Source organism: Phalangium opilio, unplaced genomic scaffold, assembly GCF_054372755.1.
Source record: "Phalangium opilio isolate 3A_F unplaced genomic scaffold, DU_Popi_V2 ptg000013l_1, whole genome shotgun sequence".
Taxonomy (NCBI): domain Eukaryota; kingdom Metazoa; phylum Arthropoda; class Arachnida; order Opiliones; family Phalangiidae; genus Phalangium; species Phalangium opilio.
This window is the reverse complement of record NW_028324148.1, coordinates 15181374-15204856: the sequence shown is the minus strand read 5'-3', so window position 1 is coordinate 15204856 and position 23483 is coordinate 15181374. Positions and strand designations below refer to the sequence as shown.

Genomic DNA, 23483 nt, shown 5'->3' with positions numbered 1-23483 from the left:
GAATTTAAAAAGCACCATGGAGTATTATTAGAGGTGAACTAGATGTAACGTAATGACGGTTTTGCTATTATCAATACAGTCAAACTACTCCATGGTGAGGTAAACGCCAACGGTTTAATCTTACGTCGTCTGCTACAAATCAGAAGCAAAATAAATCAAAGTTATGAAATTTTGTTGGTTTTAATCAAACAGAAGGAACAAATAAAAGTGAAAACGATTGAAATTATGAAACCAACTTTAATTGAAACTTAAAATTAAAATATTTACAACACAAAATGATAAATAGTTTTTTTAAATGATTGAATTTCGTTATTCCATGTATTGCTCGTCAGTTTCTTGTTCAGGATCTGACGGCAATGTTGTTGCTATAATATCTAAAACTTCTTGCACATTTTCTTCCGTTAAACGTTCCTCACATTCCTCAATCATCTTAAAACGCGATTAAACTTAATTAAATAAATTAAATTAAATTTAACTAATTCTTACTAAATCTCACCAATTGAATCTCAACTAAAGTTGTGGGACGTTGATTTAAAAGTTGGAGTTTCTCAGCTCTAATTAATTAATTAATTAATTTAATCGCGATTAAATTAAGTTTAAATAAAGAATTTAAACGTTAATCTTACTTAGTTAAATTAAATGGTTGTATTTTAATCATAAATTCGCGAATATTTTCAGGGGATTGCCAAGCACAGGGATGTTTCTCAAGATATTTAATTGTCTAATGACATTAGATTAAGTTTAAACGTCAAAAATTAATTTAAATTAACTATTTACCTCGTAGGAAAGTGTTGCCAGATTTTGTTGATGTTTTTTATGCGATTTAGTTTGAGATTGAGTCTCGCGTAAAACACTCAAAACCTCTTGGTTACTCAACATCCCGGCATTATCGCTAACACTATTTAAATATTGAATTAGGCTTAGAAATCATGTTTGAAGTAATTAATTCATAATTAACTTACACTTCCATTGTTTAAAATATATTTTCTGTAATTATCTTTGTAATTAAAATCAATTTAAATGTCTATCCTTAAAACACGTCACTCACAACACAAGCGGAAAATGTAGCAGACGACAGCACCTACAAGACTAAAGAAAGTTGCTTATGTTCAGCACTGCTAGAGTGATTTCTACCAGGCAGTCTGGGAAATAAGGGGTACGTTCAGTAACCCTATTTGATGACAGCGCTTACTCAGCGATGTCAGATTTTCCCTACTGTACGCTTTTTTGCGTTTCCGGTTTTGACGTCATGATGCTCAGCGCTTGCCCATCAAAAAAACCATATCGATTAGATGGTTTTTTTGATGGCGTGACGTAGCGCTTGACTGTTGAACACTTGACAGACGAAAAGTTGGTGCGGGATTTAAAAATTAAATTCCAATAATTCTATTCCTACAGTAATTGTATTCGTTTTCTTCCAAAACTACTACCATTTAAATGGACATAATTTTCTTAAACAATTTCATTATTTGCAAGCTTATTAATAATTGCAAAGAGCCACTTGTGCTTCGTAATGATTTGAGGGCTAGTAAGACGTTTCCCCAACTCCATTTTCGAAAACAGCGCTAACTTCAAAATGTCACTTGTCCGTTCAACAACCTTTTACATCACTATGACGTCTCGAGCCCATCAACCTAACATCAAGAAAACAGCGATTTCTTTTAGATTTTCGTTACTGAACGTACCCAAGGATATTTTTTAAACTAGTCCTTGGGACCAGTGGCCCCCTAGTGTCCGAAATAATAAACTGGTCTCCGCAGTGGTCCCAGGCTTTGTTCTCCTATAGATTTGCAATTAATAAACTGGTCCCGAGGACCAGTAACCCCCACGTCTTGAATTAAAAAACTAGTCCAGGCAATTAATAAACTGGTTTTGGACCAGAGGAAGTGTGCTATTTCCCAGACTGCTACCAGGCTTGGAAATAAGGATATTTTTTAAACTAGTCCTTGGGACCAGTGACCCCTCTACTCCCTGAAATAATTAACTGGTCTCCGGACTGGTCCCAGCCTTTGTTCTCCAATAGATTTGCAATTAATAAACTGGTCCCGAGGACCAGTAACCCCCACTTCTTGAATTAAAATACTAGTCCAAGCAATTAATAAACTGGTTTTGGACCAGAGGAAGTGTGCTATTTCCCAGACTGCTTGGGACCAGTGACCCCCTAGTGTCCGAAATAATAAACTGGTCCCCACCCTTGTTCTCCTATAGATTTACAATTAATAAACTGGTCCTGAGGACCAGTAACCCCCACTTTTTGAATTTAAAAACTAGTCCAAGCAATTAATAAACTGGTTTTGGACCAGAAGAAGTGTGCTATTTCCCAGACTGCTTACAAGACTAAAGAAAGCTGCTTATGTTCAGCACCGCTAGAGTGATTTCTACCCGCGGAAATTTCAAATTACGATATCCCACGTGACAATGTATTCTTATTCTCCCTAAGCCTTGGCAATAAACTAAAGACGTTTTATATTGCAATTATTTTATTTCAACAGTGTATTTATTCCAAAATGAAGTTACAAAAAATATGTGTGGTTATTTTTGTACCGCAAATTATTGGTCCAACTCTTTGAGAACTGAATCGAGAGTCGTCTTTGTGTCGTCAAGTTGCGATTGCAAGCGACTTCTCATGGTGGAGTTACTGGCCATTAATTTAATCCTGATTTCCAAGTCGGATATGGCGTTTTTGTAACCAAGAACGTTGTGAAACACCCGAATATGTTTGCCACCTGCCACGAGTAAGTGCTTGCCATTTGGCGAGAAACAGAGAGCGGTAATTGGTTCTGAAAAGCGAGTAAAGCGCATATATACGCTAAGCCTTGGTCATTGTTTCAGGCAGGCATACATACCAGTATGTACTTCCACAAGTTTCTCTTGAACTTCGCCAGAAACACCCGAGATAATTGTTACGTCACTTCCGGCGCTGATAGCGATAGTCCTGCCATCCGGTGAGAGGTCAAGGTGAACATTAGAAAAGGTGGTTTTGAACTGACCAGTCAGTACGAGGTAAGTTTCTTGACCTTTCGCGTAATCAACTATGCCAAACAATTCACAGTCAAAAGTCCGTATCATTGAAGTCAGTCAGCCCTGTATTATCTTACTGTCAGTGTCCCAAAGTTTCCAAGTGCCATCCTTGGACACCGAGGCCATCCTAGTGGAATTGCTGTTAAAGGCGAAACTGTAAACTCCGGAAGAATGACCTTTCAGGTCAAAGGCGCGTTTGGCTTCGGTAAACTCCCCGGTTTTACTGAAACATATCTCCCATACTTTGACATCAGGACTAAACCCAGAGGAGGCTACAAATCGGCCGCAAGGCGAGACTGTCGCGTGGTAATTCGTTACTTGGTGGGTGTCAATGGTGGTCAGAATGTCACCTGATTCGACAAAACAGGTAATTTTATAGCAGAAGTATATAATACTTCTCTTGGAGAGAAGTGTACCACCACAAAGCGGTGTATTTGTATAACACGATTATTCCTAACATTTGGAGTGCGCAAGGTTACTAACCGAATCACATTCGCGATAAATAGTTCCCCCTCTATTAGCGAAGGCTTAACTATTTGCCTAGGCGCATGCGCTTGTGCAGATTTTTGTCCCACGTCAAGACAACGAAGTTTTGTGGGTTGATTGCTTAGGATTTAGTACCAAGTACAATGAAGGTTAGGCCTAAGGTAACATACCTTTGAGGTTCCATACGACAATGGAGGTGTCCGGCGAACAACTCATAATGAAACGTCCAGTGCAGGCGATTCCAATGTTAACGATGTCCTGTTTATGTTTCTGAGGGAAGGTCAAGATGGGTTCGGCCTTTCCAAAATTGTTGTCATCTTTACGCGCGATCTTGTAAACCTGAATGGCGTTGCCTGACGCCTGACTAATAATGAAAGCCTTGCAATCGGGTGACCATTTGATTTGGGTCGCGTAATCGTATTCAACATTGGCCCTAGTTGACCTTTCATTAAAAATAATCATTAATTATCAATAATTAAACTTAATTGATATGGTAAAACATACTTGTTCTCTTTTGTCGGTATTGTTTTGTAGTACCAGATTAAAACTGAACGATCTACAAAATTAAAAATAAATTCGTGTGGTTATTAATTATGGATTTTGATTAGGTTCACGCAAATTAGCTGCTATCTTAATTACACTTTAAAACCGGTTTTTACTGAAACTCTGTTGGCTTTATACGCTGCTCAAGGACTATAATAAGCACTTGAACAGTGTTTCCGAAATTAATTCGTAACTTTGTGAACCGATTTTGAAACCCAAATAACATTTTACTATTGCCACAGATTTTTCGTTTTCAAATTCCCTGACTATTTACACCCTTTTCCAAATTCCCTGACTATTTACACCCTTTTCCAAATTCCCTGACTATTTACACCCTTTTCCAAATTCCCTGACTATTTACACCCTTTTCCAAATTCCCTGACTATTTACACCCTTTTCCAAATTCCCTGACTTTTCCCCGACTATTTACACCTTTTTTCAAATTCCCTGACTTTTCCCTGACTATTTACACCCTTTTTCAAATTCCCTGATTTTTCCAGGAATTCCAGATACTGTAGCAACCCTGTATGTAGTCGTCTACAGCCAAAGGCAGTGAATTGTTAATGAAGTGTACTTTATGTTTTTATATCTATACACTTTTGGTATAACTTTGTTATTAATGAACCGATTTTGACGTAAGTGGTCTCATTTTGTAGCTGAAATCAACCTCTACAAGAATATACACCTTAATAATTAAAAATAATCACCCTTAATTAATAAAAACGCAATTAAGTTAGTAACCTGGTAAAATCAATTTATTCAGATCAATTTGAACCTTCATTATAAAACAGTTGGGTTCTAATAAGATTTCATTATTACAAAATTACTCAAGTTTTCAATAAACAGTAAAAATTTTCCCCAAACGCCAAAAAGTGACGAGAAAATGGAAAACTTTGATTTCCAAAGGGAAACATTATTTTGGAAAATGTTCTTCTTATGAATGAATTTCCAAAAATATAGGTAGGTGTGTAACTTTAAAAACACCTCATTGGCTTAGGCCTATTTCTTTAAAATCAGAGAAAACACTTAATTAGTTAGCAAAGGCCTAAATTGCCTTTTAACTACATTTTCAAAGGCGCACGCGCAGTTTGAGCTCTTTTTTAAGTTTTAAAATAAAACAAAAACTCAATTTTTAAAAATAAATCGCGAATACTTTTAGCGCAAAATAAATTAATTATAGTACATAGTTTGATATTCATGGGATGCCGTATACGTCATACACGCATTATGAATTCATGAATCATAGATTATATTTATTTATAGGACAAAATATATATATAATAATAATATTATTACGTAATTTAATTAAGTTTTATTTTTTGAAATTAATTAAGGATTGAAGAAAATTATTTTAAATTAAATTAAAACATTTGTTGTGCCTTTACTGAAATTCTTATTGGTTAAAATCCCTAATTGTCGTCTGCTTAATTTCATAATTTATTGCAATTCGAAATTGCGAATTAATGCATCATTCGTTGGAATGACGTAAGCAGACGACAGATGTATTGTCATCAATTCGATTCAAACTTTCCGGATATGTTTTCTAAATTTCAATGAAACTTCCGTGTAAGTCCTGATAATTCCATGAGCTACGGTGATAATAAACAATATAATGGATGAAGGTTTAAAGTATTGTCGCCGTAGATCGTGGAATTCGCAGGGCCTCACCTGATTCAATTGTTTTCTTTTTATTTTGTGTTTCTGTTATCAAGATGGTTTAGTTTTAATATAATTTTGAACAATGTGGGTCAACGATAAGCAACGTGTTCGTTATTTAAGCAATAAGGTCAAACAACATTTTTTATCTGGCTCGTCTAATTAAATACTAAAATATCCTACTAATTAACGCGATCATCACAGTTTATTCATTTTAAAAATAGAAAGTTTCGTTTCAAAAACGGCAATTTTTTCGTTTCAAAAATAGTAAATTTTCTTTTCAAAAACAGCAATTTTCGTTTCTAAAACCGCAATTTTATTTTCAAAAACTGCAATTTGTTTTAAAAATAGCAAATTTTCGTTTCAAAAACGGCAATTTTTGTTTCAAAAACAGCAATTTTCCTTTCTATAACGGCAATTTTAATTTCAAAAATAGCAAATTTTCGTTTCTAAAGCAGTAATTTTCGCATCAAAAACAGCAATTTTATTTTCAAAAACCGCAATTTGTTTTAAAAACAGCCATTTTCGATTCAAAAACCGCAATTTTCAAATAATAGTATTTATTATTATTCTTGCAGATTTTAGTTTATAACAAATTATTCGTAATTAGAATTACATTGTTTATTGAAAACAACGTATTCTAATTAAGAATAATTAATTAAAATATGAAATTAAAATGGTCATTAACTTTTAATTTAAAAATTGACCATTTTGAGTCCAAATAAAGATGATTAAAATTTATGATAACAGATATTTAATATGAAAACAAGTATTTCTAATAAAAATAATTATTTCAAATTAAACTCTACTGGGCCTAATTTGAGCTGAAATAAACATTAATCCAATTACCAATTAGTAAGGTATACTTTGTATTTAATGAATTCAAGCTGAAATAAAAACTAATTTCCCTAAACTGAGCCATCGCGTTTGATTGCTATTTTAAAAAAAAATCGTCTTTCAAATTGTATCCAAATTAATTAAGAACTTCGTTTGGACAAATAAGGTTCCCCGTATAATTAATTAGGGACTCTTTTAATGAACATTGGGGTTTTTTTAATTGGCAGTGTATTATATCCCCGTATTCACGGCTTAATTTTGTGCTTTTTAAAGGTGATCACTGACGCGTTTCAACTTCTCAATTAAAAACACGAAATCAACGTCTTAGACCTTAAATAACGGCGTGAAATTTAGTTCAAATTCGCTCAAGATGAAAGTACGATGATGCTTTTATTTCGGTAAAATAACTCTTTCATGGATGGACTCACTAATGAATTAAGTTCAAACAAAGAATTGTTTTTCTAGGAAAATTAAGATATTAAGTTTTATCCGCTCTTTGGATAATCAAAAACGATTTTGATTCTTAATTGTAATCTTGTTTGGTTGGATAATAAACTGTGTTGTATTTGGCGCGTAGTTGTAGTTCTATTTGGATAATAAACAATTTTGTGTCGTAGTTCTAGATCTGATTGGATAATAAACAATTGTGTCTCGTAGTTCTAGTTCTGATTGGATAATAAACAATTTTATGTCGCCGTTCTAGCTCTGATTGGATAATAAACAATTTTATGTCGCAGTTCTAGTTCTGATTGGATAATAAACAATTTTATGTCGCAGTTCTAGCTCTGATTGGATAATAATCAATTTTGTCTCGTAGATCTAGCTCTGATTGGATAATAAACAATTTTATGTCGCCGTTCTAGCTCTGATTGGATAATAAACAATTTTATGTCGCCGTTCCAGCTCTGATTGGATAATAAACAATTTTATGTCGCCGTTCTAGCTCTGATTGGATAATAAACAATTTTATGTCGCCGTTCTAGCTCTGATTGGATAATAACCAATTTTGTGTCGTCCTTCTAGCTCTGATTGGATAATAAACAATTTTATGTCGCCGTTCTAGCTCTGATTGGATAATAAACAATTTTATGTCGTAGTTCTAGATCTGATTGGATAATACCTAATTTTGTCTCGTAGTTCTAGATCTGATTGGATAATACCTAATTTTGTCTCGTAGTTCTAGTTCTGATTGGATATTAAACAATTTTTGTCGTAGTTCTAGTTCTGATTGGATAATAATCAATTTTGTTTCGTAGATTTAGCTCTGATTGGATTTAAACATTTTATGTCGCAGTTCTAAGGGCATTTTATTAATTACTAATTTTTTAACCTCATTTTACTTTGAAGCCAGTAATAAATTATTACACGTAATTACTCCTTGGGAAAAGAATTAAAGATCATGATTTATTGCTCATAGAATTAGACTACAAGTAATAATATTCGAGATAAGTGAATTTTATCAACTAGTAAATTTCGTCAGATTTCCCTTCTTAAGATTGAAGTAACTGACGAAACCTTAAGGCAGTGTTGCTAGCAGTTATGTTTATTACCTGATTTCAGCTGATTTCGAATTTCGAATTTCAAACCTTCAAAATTTCAATTTCAAAAATAAAAAATAATAAAAAAAAAACACGAAAAAAGTTAAAATAAATTCAGATAAAATTTATTAATGATTTTTTTTAAAATTCCTTAAAAGGCTTATTCATACGAAATAATTTATCACGGCCCGATAAATACTGTTTAACCTTAATTATTCATGATTAGTATGATTTTAAAAATTTGATTAAACTTGATTAGGCACAACAAAATGTTATTAAGAAAGAAAAAAAAAGACAATTTAGGGCAATTGGGATAGTAATTTATTCGGTGGTATTCAATATCATAATTTCTTATCAAAATTCTTACTTTTTTTGGTGCGTTCAGGAACTTAAAACCGAACGAACCGATTCTCGGTGCATTAAAAATGATCATAAGTGGTCGGTTGGTTTTCGCGGTAGATAACACCAACGCGAAGTATGTACATGCAAAAAATTCATGAAAAAATATGAAAAGAACTTTTTTTCGCGCAGTTGGTGCGTTCAGATCCATCAACCGATGATAAACCGGTTCCTTTTTTTAACGCACTATTTTTTGTACGGTACCGAAAATCATAAATTAATAATTAAACATTAAATCCTGGAATGTATTAATGGTAAGGCGCGCGTTAAAAACTGTAAAACATTAATTTAAAAATAAAAGACTTGTTAATTAATTAAAACGCAAAGTTAATTAGTACCGTTGAAACCCCTGGTTTCAAATCGGAGCCAGAGGCAGAAACAGGATTTTTTTGTACGAATTTTTGCGCCACCACGAAATGACGTACGCCAGTTGCGTTTTTAATTTAAGTTTTCACCACAAGATGGCGGGTTTTAACGACGACACAAAATGGCGACGTTCAAATTAGTTTTTTTCTTTAAATTATTTTGCCGTTATTGGCCTGTTGCATTCGTTGCCTGTCTTGCAAAACTTTCCATAGCATTAGTTCCATACAGGCGCGAGCGTCCTCGGCGCTGTCGTGTCCCAATGGACTATTTTGAATGCTTTTCTGCAAGTAGCACGTGACTAATGACTTGAGCGACCTCCTGTAAGGAAGCCCGAAATAATGAGGGAAAATAACGGACGTATCGATAATGGTTTCGTGCAAAAGTCTAAGCGCTTTCAAATCGTTCTCCAATCCGTGTCCAATCAGAATCGTGTTGGAGTTGAATAGTTTTAGTAAAACGGCGTGGACATCGTCCAACGTTGTTGAAACGTTTTTCATGTCATTGGCGGTGATGCCGCTAAACGCCGTGTTGTAATCCAAAATGGGATATTCCGGCAACACTAACGAGTCATAGATGACGTAACCTTCTGGTCCAACCACGGTAACTTTGGTTACTTCGAGTCCGGCAAAGGTGTAACACATTTCGCAATCCAACGCGTAGATCCCGTCTCCGACTAAGGTATCAGCGCCATTTTTACGCGAGTTATTGGTCTTCTTATTACGCGTTTTAACAAAGTTCTGCGAAACATCGGCGTTAGGTTGCTGCGACACGTGGAACTTACTAAAAGTGCAACCGCGCGAATTTACCGAGCCGGCGCAACAAGAATAAACCGAGGCCGCGTTAGATTTATTCTCGAATCGATTACAATCGACGGCTTTAAATTTGCCCCAATGATACGAGCAAGTGTCATTGGCGCCGTAGACGCCATCTTCCGAGACGATAAAGCGCGAGCTGCATCGGCAACATACCCTTTCTTCGGGTTTCAGTTTCAACTTCTCGGGTACATCCTCCTTGGGCCGTGGAGGAGGGTTCTTGACGACAATTTTCCCGGTTTCCGCGCACTGAACGGGGTATCCCCATTCTTGGCGTTGATCTCGCGTCAAGACGTAATTGGTTAATTGTTTATATAATTCCAGCCCTTCGCGAGCGAAAGCGCAATAAACTTCCAGAGGTGGCCGGGCGCCGTATATTGGCCACATATAATTGGTCTTAAAAACCGGTATCGGTTCGTACACGCTACTATTGTAGCTATTTTTCGCGTTGAATTCGCGGATCCTTTTATTGTATAATTCCATTGGGATATTATGCAATGGGAATGGCCAGGCAGGGTTACAAAAAGCCATGTCGTCAGCTTGTTTGTTGTTGTTGTTGTTGTTGTTGACGATTGGTTGTTTGTTCTTCTTCACCTGTTGCCTCCGGCTCTGATTGTTGCAGGGGTTTCCCGCGCCGCCGTTGCCACCGCCGCCTTTCCAATACAGGTTGCCACCTTCATTTCAAAAGCAAAAATAGAATATATCGTTATTATGGTAGTTTAAGATATTTTTTTAAATTTTCGTGTGTTCATTCTGCCAGCCAGCCACCCATTTAAATCATAGGTATAACTTTTGCGCACCTCAATGAGGGCAAAAGTAAAAAAGGTGTAATAAAGCTGTAAGTTACTTATTTAGATAATTAATTAAATTTAGGTAAATGATTAAGTTAAAATAATTAAGACACTCCATAATTTAAATAATGCTAAGTTTCTTTAGAAATGAAGGTGTTGTTCCCGAACATGTTACAATAGATGTTGTTGCCTGAAAACCGGAACTAGATTGGGAAACTAATTCAAATTCAGGCTTTCTATACTATTCACACATCAGCACACCTTAATTACGTATTTAATAGACTATCAAACTTATTGTAACTATCTTACTAATAACATCAGCAATAAATCAGCTTTAAACGACTCGATTAGATTTCAGTTATCGCTCACTATAAAGCAATTCCAAATGAAATTTCATCATTTATTTCAAATGCAATTGCAATTGCAGACAAATAAATCCATAAAAGATATAAAACTTGTTGACAAGAAAATCCCCCAAATTTCAGATAAAAATAACAGTTTGTTTTTAAGTCCTGACTCCTTGTAAAAATTGCGAGGGGCTAATCACTGTCACATATCCTGTACACCGATTACCGATTAAGCGTAATCACCTTAGTACAGTAAAAGGTGCAACCGTGTACACCGATTACACTGAGTGACTGGCCCCTCGGAAAAATTGGAATTCAATTAACTAAAATATACAATAAAATTAAGATATTTAAATTTCTGCTAACAAAAACTACCAAACTCCATTTAAAATTAACTTTGGAGGAGAGATAGAGAGAGAGGTGAAATGGAGTAGCAATCTGCATACCTAAACCAAACTGTATCGCCCCCACGATGTCCTATCACTCCCAGCCTGCTCAGTGGCATGATACTAAAACGTCCCCTTTGTTAGCTAGCTAGCACATCTTGGCCCACAAACTTCTCAAACTACCCTATCTAACCACCAACCTCTCTCCTGAGTCCTTCCAAGGTTTGGTTGACTTACGAAGTTACGATCGACCTAAGCTACCGTTCAAATGAGGGTACTACGACTGCTGTAACGAAATCGAAAGGGACTAGCGACACGATTTTGATGTCCTACAATCCTAGATAATATTATATACCTTACAGGTATAATTCAACTTGAACTCGACTTAAACGCTTTTGATATTCGAGGATACAAAAGTCACTCTATTCTATGAAGAAAAACATTTTTACCAAGAACGTGTTAAACGCATTTTCTCGGAATAAATAAAAGGAAAAACACAAGAGTCATAAGAAGAACCAACGGCGGCGCGACGTGACTTCCAAAAAGTGCGCAATATATAATGATCATTTTCACCGAGGGGCTATTCACTACGATTCCCTGCAAATACGGTTTTAGTAATAAAAACATTTCAGACAACCTGAATCCATATCTGCCGCCTTTGTTGCCCACAAAACTCTATAAATGTCCAGTCTCAAGCAGGGTTGCCACGGAATTTTCAGAACCAAATTCCCTGACTTTTCCTGACCTTTTTAGGCCGAAAGTGTAAATGTTTACAGCACGTTTTAAGTGCTTATAATGAAACAAACTCTCTATATTAAGTTTTCCAATGCATTTGTTGCACCAAAATGATTAAGAAACATTGTAACTATAAATAACAGTTAAGGGATTTTTTTAAAGGCATTTACTTTATAAAAACAATTCTAGACAACATTTTAAGGATTGCTCTAGAGTTCACTCTGTGTTAAGAAGAGAGGATGAGGAGAAACTTTCATTACTCTTTCAATAAAGACTTATCCCCAGAAATTTTACCCACTAAAATCAAATTACCTGAATTGTCCCTGACCTTTTTGGCCCATTTTCAATTTCCCCGACCTTTCCCTGAACCATGGCAACCCTGTCAAGAAAACCATGTTTTTAAACACCAGTCTCGACTCCGCCCGACTTTCGAAACGACGGAGTGAGTAGCTCCTCGGGTAGTTTTTTTTAGGAATATTATTTGATAGGCCTACTTGTAATGGGTTTCGTAAGAAATTCCCGAGAAATTTTTAAATCTCTGGGAGAGGAGTTTTGTCTCCAACAGAAATATATCGCGACTGCGCAACAAAGCCTAATAACGAGAAGAGCTGATAACAAAGTCCTCTTCAAAGACGTCCTTTACAATTGTTACATTGTATTGCAATATTGCAACAATTTCTATTGCAATTTTCTACGAAATTTCGCGTGATATTATAAGCCAAAACCTTGACGTTACACGTAGGCGTTCGAACAATAAAACCATTTGAAATGAACATAAACAACCGTAGCCAATACGACTTTAATTTGGGGCTAAATTTTAAACGTAGCAATTGAATTTAAAAGCAATGAAACCAGTATAATATTGAGAGATCTGTACAGTCGAATTGACGACCCCTAACACTATAAAAACAACCCTCAACTTGTGTTCAGTCTACGCACGCGTTGACCCGGTGGTAAAGAAAGGGTAAGGGCACCTCGTGCTAAATTCCCATTAACCCTAAGACCAATTAACTCGGCCCTTTGCCATGGCATTATTCCATTAGCAAGCGGACAAATAAAATGAGGTAAATGGTTCCTTTGTAACGATAATAAAAACATACATGGAATTTTGTTTTTCAAGGGACCTACTTCCAAAAATTTGACTGAATTTGAAAGAATGCATACAGATACTAGGAATCCTTGTAGCTCAAATATCAATCCGAATTTTGGTATTACACTAAAAACCAACTGAACATTCTTAACGACAATTAACTAAAACCTAATCAATTTAACTAACAATTGAGGAGTGAGTAGTTTAACAAGGAAAACCTAGGTAGAAAAAGAACAGAATAATTAACTTAACCTTAGTATTAAAGCTGAGTTAGGTTAGGTTAGGTTCAACGGTGTGGATATGGGGCCGTTTATCGTACCATAAATTTTACTTATTTAAAAGAAAAAAATCTTTTTTAAAAAAGTTGAAAGGGCCAAGGCTTCTCTAAGATATTTAAAGTTTAAAGAAGGACTTTTCGGCACCGATTTATAATATGAAGTCCATCAAATACGCGTGAGTGGTTACGTATCAAAACACGACAAACTTGATGAATAATTCATTAATTCCCAAATCAACCTCAAAATAAAATAATAATAAACTTTAGAATTAAATAAAATAAATTCAAATACAGGGTGTTATTCCAAAAACATGATTGGGACATGGTTCTATGGGAAATCAATCAATTTTGAGTGGGAAACTTCATACTTCTATGAGCAGACGATTTTGACCCCCTAACGGAAGTTATCATGATCATTGGAGGAATGTTTTATGGATGACCCCTTAGTACTTAAAATAGTGCATTTTGTGTTCAGTTTATTCCTTAAATTTCAGGGGTCATCTGCAAAACACTCTTCCAATCAATCATAACTTGTTTATAATATAATATAATATAAGACAGGTTCAAAGATATAGGATTTTATAGGACCGTTGGATTAAGTTATTAAAAGACAATACTAATTAAATTAAGGGGGTCATTCGTAAAACACTCCTCCAATGTTCATGATAACTTGTACTTATGGGGTGCATCCTTTGTCTGGGCAAAATCGGCTTGTCATAGAAGTATAGATTACATTTTGACTCAAAACCATGTCCCACTCACTCTACTTCGCGCCTATGACTCTCCCTTTAAGGAACACCCTGTACACAAAAATGATAATATTTTTGTGGTTGCTTGAAGCATGATCCATCCATCTATGGACTCAGAGCGGTGAAATAGGGAGAAAATGTTTTCTTATTTTCTTTTAATGTTCAACAAGTGGGTTACGACCTCAATAATACTTTATATTGCTATTGAGATATGTAAGGGTAGGTATTAGCCAATAAGAAACGGCCCCCAGGCGAAGGGAAGGGTAAGGAAGTTTTTGTTATTAGATTTACAAGATTTATGATTATGATTTACTATTTGTCGTAAAATTTTGAAGACCCAACTTCCAAGGATCTGCTGCTATTTTTGTATTATATGCTAAGCCTAGGTCTAGTGTTTTTCATTTATGTCAATTTGAATTGATTTCATATTGAGGTAGATATTGTAAGGGGGTGGTAGAGGAGGAGGGTCACGTGATTTTAGTATCAAATTGGGACACAAAAAATGTACTTTGAAATGACAATACTTTCTCTATCACAAGAAAATAATAATTCGGTCAAAGAGTTAAATTTCAGAATTATTAAAGAAATTTTCAAGATTTCTACTAACTTATTTTATAATGTTTTAAGAGAGCTTCTAATTAAAATTATGTTAATTTATGTAGCTACGTTATTAAAGCGTATTCTAAGCTCTAAAATGAGACGAATAAGGTCAAAATCGGTCCAAAACTAACAGAGTTATGAATTTTCAAAATCACTCAAAAGTTATTTTGAATTTCCACGAAATTCAAAGCAAATTCAAATTTAAAGAAATATTTTAACTAGCCACTCGTCTAGACCATAAGTAGAGCTTCAAAATGAGACCAAAAACGTCAAAATCGGTCCAGAACTAACAGAGTTACGAATTTTCAAAATTACCCAATAATAACATTTTGATTTTCCACGAATTTCAAAGCCAAATCATATTAAAAAATATATAATTAAGCATCCCCTATATAGACCACAATTAGAGCTTCAAAATTAGACCAAAAACGTCAAAATCGGTCAAAAACTAACAAAGTTACGAATATATTTTAAAAATTTAATAAAACTTAACTCGTGATAGGTCACGTGATAACTTGAGACTTAATACTGCTACAATGACGTCACAAAATCATCTTAAATCAAGATATTATTGGTGACAAAATTGTCAAATAAATTTCGTAAATTTGAGAAGTAAATTTAGCTTCAAGGCGATTTGAAGAATTGCCTGAACACAACGAATCGAGACCACGTCACTTGTCCCTACTATTAAAGCTGTAGTTATTATTCTATTAAGCCTTGGCGTTAGTGTCGAGTCGTTTTTGCGTAAATAATGAAATAGGGTTACGTTTAAATTTAGCAAAGTGACACAGCGTGGGGTCCGACCACGACTGACGAAATAAGACGACTGCCATTCTTAAAAGGGGTCAAATTTAAACAAGAATAACGCAAATTTCTATGCAAATAAAGAGTGTTGATATTCGAAGGATAAATACTTAAATATAAATATATAAACTTAAGTTAAGATTAGATTTAAATGGTATGCAAATACGATACGTTTAGTTAGTTGTTTAAAAAACGTTGCCTATCTTTGAAATGCTTAGAATATTTTTGGAATTGTCTATATTTATATAAATAAATATGTAGAAATAACGTCTCCAGGAATGCATACAGTTAATTGGAATTATTGCGTAGCCATTTTCCCTCAACGTATTTAAGCGGATTTATGGGAGGAGCTAGTTAGACTAATCATTATGTATGACGAATTCTACCTCGCCAATAGAGAGCTTTCAGATCTGATAGTAGTACGTCACATTCTCCCAAGTCTTACCGCAGCTGTTCTGGTAGCCATATTGGTTGGGTGGTCTAAGCTTCATTCCTGCAGTTTAAACCCACCAACCAATATGGCAGCGTAAATTATGTCACGAGACTCAGCTCCTCCTCCAACTGAAAGCTCTCTATAATCTACCTCGCTGTGCGTCGCACCTAACTTCTCAAGTCCGGCCTACAATACCCGCTTATAAAATTAACACGAGAAATAGGGTGCATCATTATTCCAATTAGCTGTATGTATTCCTGGATTCGCATATATAGAAATAAATGCAAATATTCCTGTTTGCAAAATTTAGTTTGTTTAACAATAAACAAATTTCTGTTGAATTATTGTCCTGAATTGGGTTTTTAATTAACTAATCATCTTTGAATAACCTAACCAGTTTAAACGGCTCAGAGGTTACCCGGCAAGCCAACGCAATTTTTAAACTAATTATAGTGTTTAAGTGGCTTGTCTAGCGTAAAGATAATAACCGTTTCTTAACGAGTTTAAGATTAAATGCAAACTTAACAATATAATAATATCTGCAGCTTCAAAGCCAATGAACTAGTACACTTTTATAACTTAACCTATGACCCCACTATTAAATAATAATAAAAGAACAAAAAAATAATTAAGAAAGAGTCCCCTACCGTCTGCACACGATGCTAGATATTTTCCATTCCCGCTGAAATCCAAGTTGAGGACAGTTCCGCTATGACCCTTCAAAGTTGTCAGCAACCATCGATGACCATAAGCCGCTTTCTGTTCCTTTTTCTGCTTATCATGCCCGGCCTTCTTGTTTTTCTTGCCGTTTCCTCCGCTAGTCTTGCCACCGCCTGACTCTTGCTGATTTTGTTGCAGTTGTTGCTTCTGAATAGACTCGTTATCGCCTGGAAAAGAATGGCAACAACAAAAAGACACCACGTTAGTTACATCTCATCTTGACGACTGATTTTCACAGAAAGTTAAAAAAATAAATAGCAAGTTACACAAAAGTCGGTCGTAACGCGCTCCCGATACGTTATGTAACATTTTTGTTACGTTAACTAGAAAATTGTGTTTTTCAAAACCCCCAAGTCAAATATTTTACGATGTAACTTTTAAGCCAGTTTCGAATTTTTTTTTTTCTTTTAATTTTTTTTTGCTCCACGTGCTCTTTTTGGCGCAAAAAATGGGATCAAGGTCGTTTCATAATAATAATAATAATAGAGAGGTCGGATACTCGCGCGCAAGTATTACGATAATTAGAAGTATTTTAAAAATTTATTATATTGGATTAAGTGATTAATTTAATCAAATTTATTATATTGGATTAAGTGATTAATTTAATCAAATTTATTATATTGGATTAAGTGATTAATTTAATCAAATTTATTATATTGGATTAAGTGATTAATTTAATCAAATTTATTATATTGGATTAAGTGATTAATTTAATCAAATTTATTATATTGGATTAAGTGATTAATTTAATCAAATTTATTATATTGGATTAAGTGATTAATTTAATCAAATTTATTATATTGGATTAAGTGATTAATTTAATCAAATTTATTATATTGGATTAAGTGATTAATTTAATCAAATTTATTATATTGGATTAAGTGATTAATTTAATCAAATTTATTATATTGGATTAAGTGATTAATTTAATCAAATTTATTATATTGGATTAAGTGATTAATTTAATCAATTATAATTAAATAAATTGGTAATATTTATTTCTAAATCACGAATTTAAGTAGTTTTAGATTAATTTTATTTCAAATTGGAAATATTTAAAATTATAAAAAAAGTTGATTAAAAATAATTAAGTGATAAATTAATGAAACTTTAAATGGAATTTTTTTTGGTAATTCGGCTAATTTTATTTTCAAGTCTAAATTATTCAAAATTAAATATCGAAAAAAATTTATTTTAATATGATTAAGTGATTTTATAGCGAAAACAATTGGGTAATTTCACAGAGAAGTTAAGGACAGATATTCTAGTCAAGATAAGAGAATACCAAGGATTACTATTTATTTTCTTAGAAAGTGTCCGACCCCTGAAGAACTAGTCTATAAACTACGTAAAATATTATTGTTTCATTTTAAAAATATATATAAATGGTGATGACAGACACCCCTGGATGGGTGTCAAGATCGGCTTCAGCGAAATTGGAGGCAAGGTGAAGGTCACACCCCATTTTTCAAGTATAAGCTCATTCCATTAAAGGGAGTATTACCCCAGGGAGATATAAACAAACAAACGTCTAAGGTCACAACTAATGACGCAATATTGATGTGGTAATGATGTTATTTTTGCCTTCACGGTTAAAACAATACACATACAGGGTGTATTGCAAAAAGAGAGGGTAATTAAAGTGAGTGGGATGATTAAACTATGTGAAATCAATTGTTGAGTCGAAAATATGCAATGTTTTTCCCATAGAATCATCCCACTGTTGTTCGCTCCTATAATAACCCTTTTTGCTACACCCTGTACATGTTAATAGATTAGAAATATATATACGATCATGACACGGAATAAAAGAAACTCCATAAAGGTTTTTATGATTCACCGTGATTAAGTATTTACTACTGTTAAATCTAAAAGCGATCTTGAAACACTTATGTTGAACAGAATCAGTTGCACGCATGCGCTTTCTAGAGTGTTATTTAGAAATAAATGGAATGGGCTTTCATTGTGAGTCATCTCCACCACCGAGATTAAAGGATTACGAATAATTTATTATATTACGTGTACGGCAACGTCTAGCGCGAGATTTACATTTCTATCAAGTGTTTATGGACGCACTTGTATTGCAGAAAATAATAGCACACGTGGTTTTAACATTTAGGCTTAAGTTAACGCGCCTAGACTGTCTCAAACCCAAGACCTATCTCAAGCCCAATCTAAGCCTTAGCCCTACCTCATGCCCAAGACTGTCCCAATCCTAATCCTATCTCATGCCCAAGACCTATCTCAAGCCTATCTGAAGCCTAAGCCCAATCTTAAGCCCAAGCCCTATCTCATGCCCAAGACTGTCCCAATCCTATATCAAGCCCAAGCCCTATCTCATGTCCAAGACTGTCCCAATCCTATCTCAAGCCCAAGCCCTATCTCATGTCCAAGACTGTCCCAATCCTATCTCAAGCCCAAGCCCTATCTCATGTCCAAGACTGTCCCAATCCTATCTCAAGCCCAAGCCCTATCTTAAGCCTAAGCCCTATCCTACGCTATCTAAAGCTGACTTAGGTCTTCATCCCAATTAATAATAAATGCAGTTTGATAATGCTATAGAAGCAAAATTATTTCGAATTATTAAACGCAGTAAATATTAGATTTTAAACTAGTCTCTCTTTTTACTCGCTTTAATAATTTATGTTGCAGCAGTTTGCGATTGCGCCTCAAACAATAGGAAGTAAAATATTTTTTACTCGGCAATAAAACAAGGATGATGATAAAGGTTTGTCCTTGCCGCAATCATATTTAATAATAATAATAACAGCACCTCATAAATTGGAGCCTATACGGGGTTTTATTTTATCAAGGTAAAAGCAGCGCTGGCGTTTTCAAATCCAGTTGTATTGCGCAAAATAACATTTGGATGTGGGATAGATTTTCTACACTTTTACCACGAGGAAGGCTTAGCTAATCTCTTGTTTTGACAAAAAAAAACCCCCTCTTTTTTGGACAAATTCCAACTTCGCCACCAAAGTTTGGCGTGCAAAATCTAGCTTAATTCAAACTTCTTATAATCTCGGTACTTATATAAGGGTAATTTTAATTGCATTTTTGTAATAAAAATATATTATATATCTATTGGATAATTTTAGTAAAAAGAACATATTGAAAATATTAAGTTTTTAGCAAAATATTATTGACTGGGTTTAATGACCAAAGGAGCATAATATTTTAGATAATATTAATCAGGGTTGATGTAATATTTCCTGATTAAGATTGCGATGAATTTAACCGGTTCTTTCCTGACTATTAACAGTAATTTTATCAGTTTTTTTTTATTTATTTGGGGGCAAGGGGGGGGATCAAAAGCTGTCAATGCACGTTAACAGAGTATTTTTAAGAATGCTAAGTATTTTTATAAAGTGGACCACGTGTTCAACGTTTCAACCTCCCTGAACTCAAGAACATTCCCCATTAACATCAATTTGTTTACAAATTTACTTTTTAATTAATTTAACTTAGAAAGTCCAATCTTGCTCCAGCTTTTGAGTTCTCTGGCTTTTCCCTGACCATCCTGAACCCATTTTTAACATTCCCTGACCATAATAAGTCCATTTTTAACATTCTCTAACGTTTCCCTAACCATCTTGAGCCCATTTTAAACATTCCTAACGTTTCCCTGACCATCTTGAGCCCATTTTAAACATTCCTAACGTTTCCCTGACCATCTTGAGCCCATTTTAAACATTCCTAACGTTTCCCTGACCATCTTAAGCCCATTTTAAACATTCCTAACGTTTCCCTGACCATCTTAAGCCCATTTTAAACATTCCTAACGTTTCCCTGACCATCTTAAGCCCATTTTAAACATTCCTAACGTTTCCCTGACCATCTTAAGCCCATTTTAAACATTCCTAACGTTTCCCTGACCATCTTAAGCCCATTTTAAACATTCCTAACGTTTCCCTGACCATCTTAAGCCCATTTTAAACATTCCTAACGTTTCCCTGACCATCTTAAGCCCATTTTAAACATTCCTAACGTTTCCCTGACCATCTTAAGCCCATTTTAAACATTCCTAACGTTTCCCTGACCATCTTAAGCCCATTTTAAACATTCCTAACGTTTCCCTGACCATCTTGAGCCCATTTTAAACATTCCTAACGTTTCCCTGACCATCTTAAGCCCATTCTTGAAATTCCCTAACATTTCCCTAAGCATCTTGAGCCCATTTTAAACAAGCCCTAACGTTTCCCTGACCATCTTGAACCTATTCTTAACATTCCCTAACGTTTTCCTTGACCATCTTGGTCCCATTTTAAACATTCCCTAACCTTACATAACCATCTTGGTCCCATATTTCATTATTCCCTAACTTTTCCCAAATCATCCTTGACCATTTTAACAACCCCGCTAACCCAAAAACAAAATATTCAAACAATTTTCCAATAAATATTTCTATTCTAAAATACATTATCGACGAACCTTCATTTATTTCATATAGTTAATAACAAGTGGGGTTTTACCACGTGACGCCTTAATACACTATAGCAACAACCTGAACCCTTTTTTAAAACCCGAAAAATCTATCTTTATCCAACGCGTAGGTAAATTTTTGCAAATCCGGAAGAAACTGTTTTCCGGTACAGCTATTTTTAGCTCTTCCTACACCAACACTTCACCGATAGTAAAAGAGACACACACAGCGAGACCCGACCTCGAGTTGCCGCCAAGAAATGAATATATAAAATAAATTCTAAGTACCTATCTTTAAGATAAACCCTTTACTTGTAATTAACATAATCTACCCACGACCCACCACCAAAAACCATGCAGTTAAGAGGACAAAAATAATCAACTTACGATCTCAGTAGTTTTCCAAAAAATGAACAGAAAATCTTTCTTCGCGAAAAAAGGCAAATACACTGTATATTTTAGAGACTCAAAAACATGCGACCATCAAGACGAAGCTTTACAGAATAACTAACTGTATTTGAACAGTTGACTAGAGTAAAATCAACAATGAAGGCACTGGTATCTGCAGCGTGCAAATAATTGCATCATGGTTTCAAAGTGCAAATGCAACTTGATAATCCCATTTATATATTTATGATAACAGGTCGGGTCAAATGTTAACTGATAAAGACCCCTAACGCTACCCTATTGACCACATTTCACGAGGTCAACAGTCCACTAACAATGACCCTTATTCATTCTCCATGCACCGTTTGTCCGTCCGGTTTCAAAGTACAAATTCAAATTGATAACACTTATATTGAAGATTAGATATCAGGCAGGTCAAATGTCCACTCTCCAAAGCTATTGACCAATTTCGAAATTTATCAAAATATGTTTTCTATTTTTTTTCAACCCTTGTGTTGCCCTAAGTATGATGCATTAAGAAAGGCTACAAATTCAGTACTTAATAAGAACTAAATAGGTATTTAAGTAACTTCTTTGGTTTCAGGGCAAAGATCATTTAAGACAACATGGCACACAGATTAAACGGTTAAACCTGATAGACAAGGAAGGGGGAAGGAACTGTCTCTGACCCCCCAACCGCGAAAACTATCAATTGATAAAATCCAACAAAATGAAATGAAACGATAAAACTTGGTTTAATAATATTTACAAGTTAACAAAGTTCTACTATGCTTATCCAGTGAGGAGAGACTTACTCCCTGGCTTATCTACACGAAGAGTTTTTAAGAGTAAAACGTGCAAAATTTACCGAATCAACTTATGGAAAATTTAGCGCCCAACTTTTTAAAAAAAAACTTCCTAGAAAGTGGGTTTTACCAACAAAAATAACCCCCCACAAAATCTTTACGAAAAATCGCTTTAAAATACAATAACAATAAAAATAAAATAGAAAATAGCTCTATTGTTAGAAAAGCAATGAATACATAGATAGCTTTCACTGTGTGTAGGCTGCAGAACATTTCTCCCCTAGCTGTAGTAGTCATTAAACTTCAATGCAGTGTTGTCAGGCAGGTTAATTCTAGTACTGATTCAACCTGTCCTGAACCGCTAGCTTTTCTGTAGTATTTTGGCAACACTGTTTCTAACCAGGGATAGATTTAATTTTAGAAGTAGGAATGGAGAACAGAGTAATGTGGGCGCGCGTCAAAGTCCCGGACCCCCTTCCAAGGGACGGGGGGGGGTATGAAAGAAGAGACGGACGGGTCATAGCGACAGAGGTAAAAAGGAATTACTTATTTTCGCCTTCCCCTTCAGCAACGTCCATCAAAACGTAGGGTTTAAGTGAGCCAATGAGACAATTTAAACTTTTCGTTACGTGTTGGAGGGAGGGGCTCTATACTGGGTGGGCTACGAGTCGGACTGAAGTAAATACTAACCGTTCTCCATTCCTAGTTCTAAAATTAATCTATTCCAGGTCTAACTATGACATCAGTAACCAGTGACAAACTTATTGAACGAACATATCTTATAAACTTATGATAAAATAAAAGCAGAACCCCCGTATTCCATTGTCCTATCACTCATTATTCGTGGGCGCCACGTGACATAACCGTTAAAGTGGTTAAAGCATTGTTGTCATTGTCGCGTTCCACTTTTGGCAACAACAACAACACGGCTGAAGGGAGGGAAGTTCAACCACCGCTCTCGTGGAAAGGTCGAGAAACGATCTCGCGCCAAAAACCAACCATAACAAGCTCGCGCCAAAAAATGTGCAGCACGAGGTGGGTTGTGTACGTCACTATACGTTGTTAAGCCTAACGCGAGCTTTCAGGGGAACCTTTGATACACCGGGGAGTGTTTTAGCTGACTCTGGCTGAGGCTGGTTTTAGAGCCTATTAAAAAGATCAACGACCTAAGTTCAATGGTGTCGTCGGTTAGGTGTTCGCTTCGGAACTACAGGGGAAGTTGGGAACGCAATCACGGGAAAAAATAAATACCTATCTGTATCTAGCTAGCTATCTAAA

At 35.0% G+C, this 23483-nt stretch overlaps 2 protein-coding genes across 4 annotated transcripts in view; both read right to left on the bottom strand.

The window, feature by feature from the left end:
• Positions 1–217: 217 nt before the first annotated feature.
• Positions 218–1079, bottom strand: LOC149709506 (DNA-directed RNA polymerase III subunit RPC9-like). Its single transcript, XM_089864884.1, has 5 exons — positions 963–1079; positions 778–898; positions 627–721; positions 497–554; positions 218–429 (listed from the first exon to the last, which is right to left on the bottom strand). The coding sequence occupies exons 1-5, from the start codon at positions 968–970 to the stop codon at positions 310–312; spliced, it is 402 nt and encodes a 133-aa protein (XP_089721010.1). The 5' UTR covers positions 971–1079; the 3' UTR covers positions 218–309.
• A 1383-nt stretch (positions 1080–2462) lies between these two features.
• LOC149709505 (transducin beta-like protein 2) overlaps positions 2463–23483 on the bottom strand; it is a 50381-nt gene continuing 29360 nt past the window's right edge. For 2 of the 3 annotated variants that reach the window (XM_089864877.1, XM_089864878.1), the window contains exons 2-3: positions 16518–16757; positions 4784–10332 (exon numbers count right to left, since the gene is read on the bottom strand). In XM_089864877.1, the coding sequence (XP_089721003.1) occupies positions 8996–10332; positions 16518–16757 (1577 nt within the window). In that variant the 3' untranslated portion in view covers positions 4784–8995. Of the gene's footprint in view, positions 2781–2846; positions 3033–3098; positions 3372–3677; positions 3950–4011; positions 4064–4783; positions 10333–16517; positions 16758–23483 lie in introns of those variants that run through there. The other variant, XM_089864879.1, reaches the window with a different exon arrangement.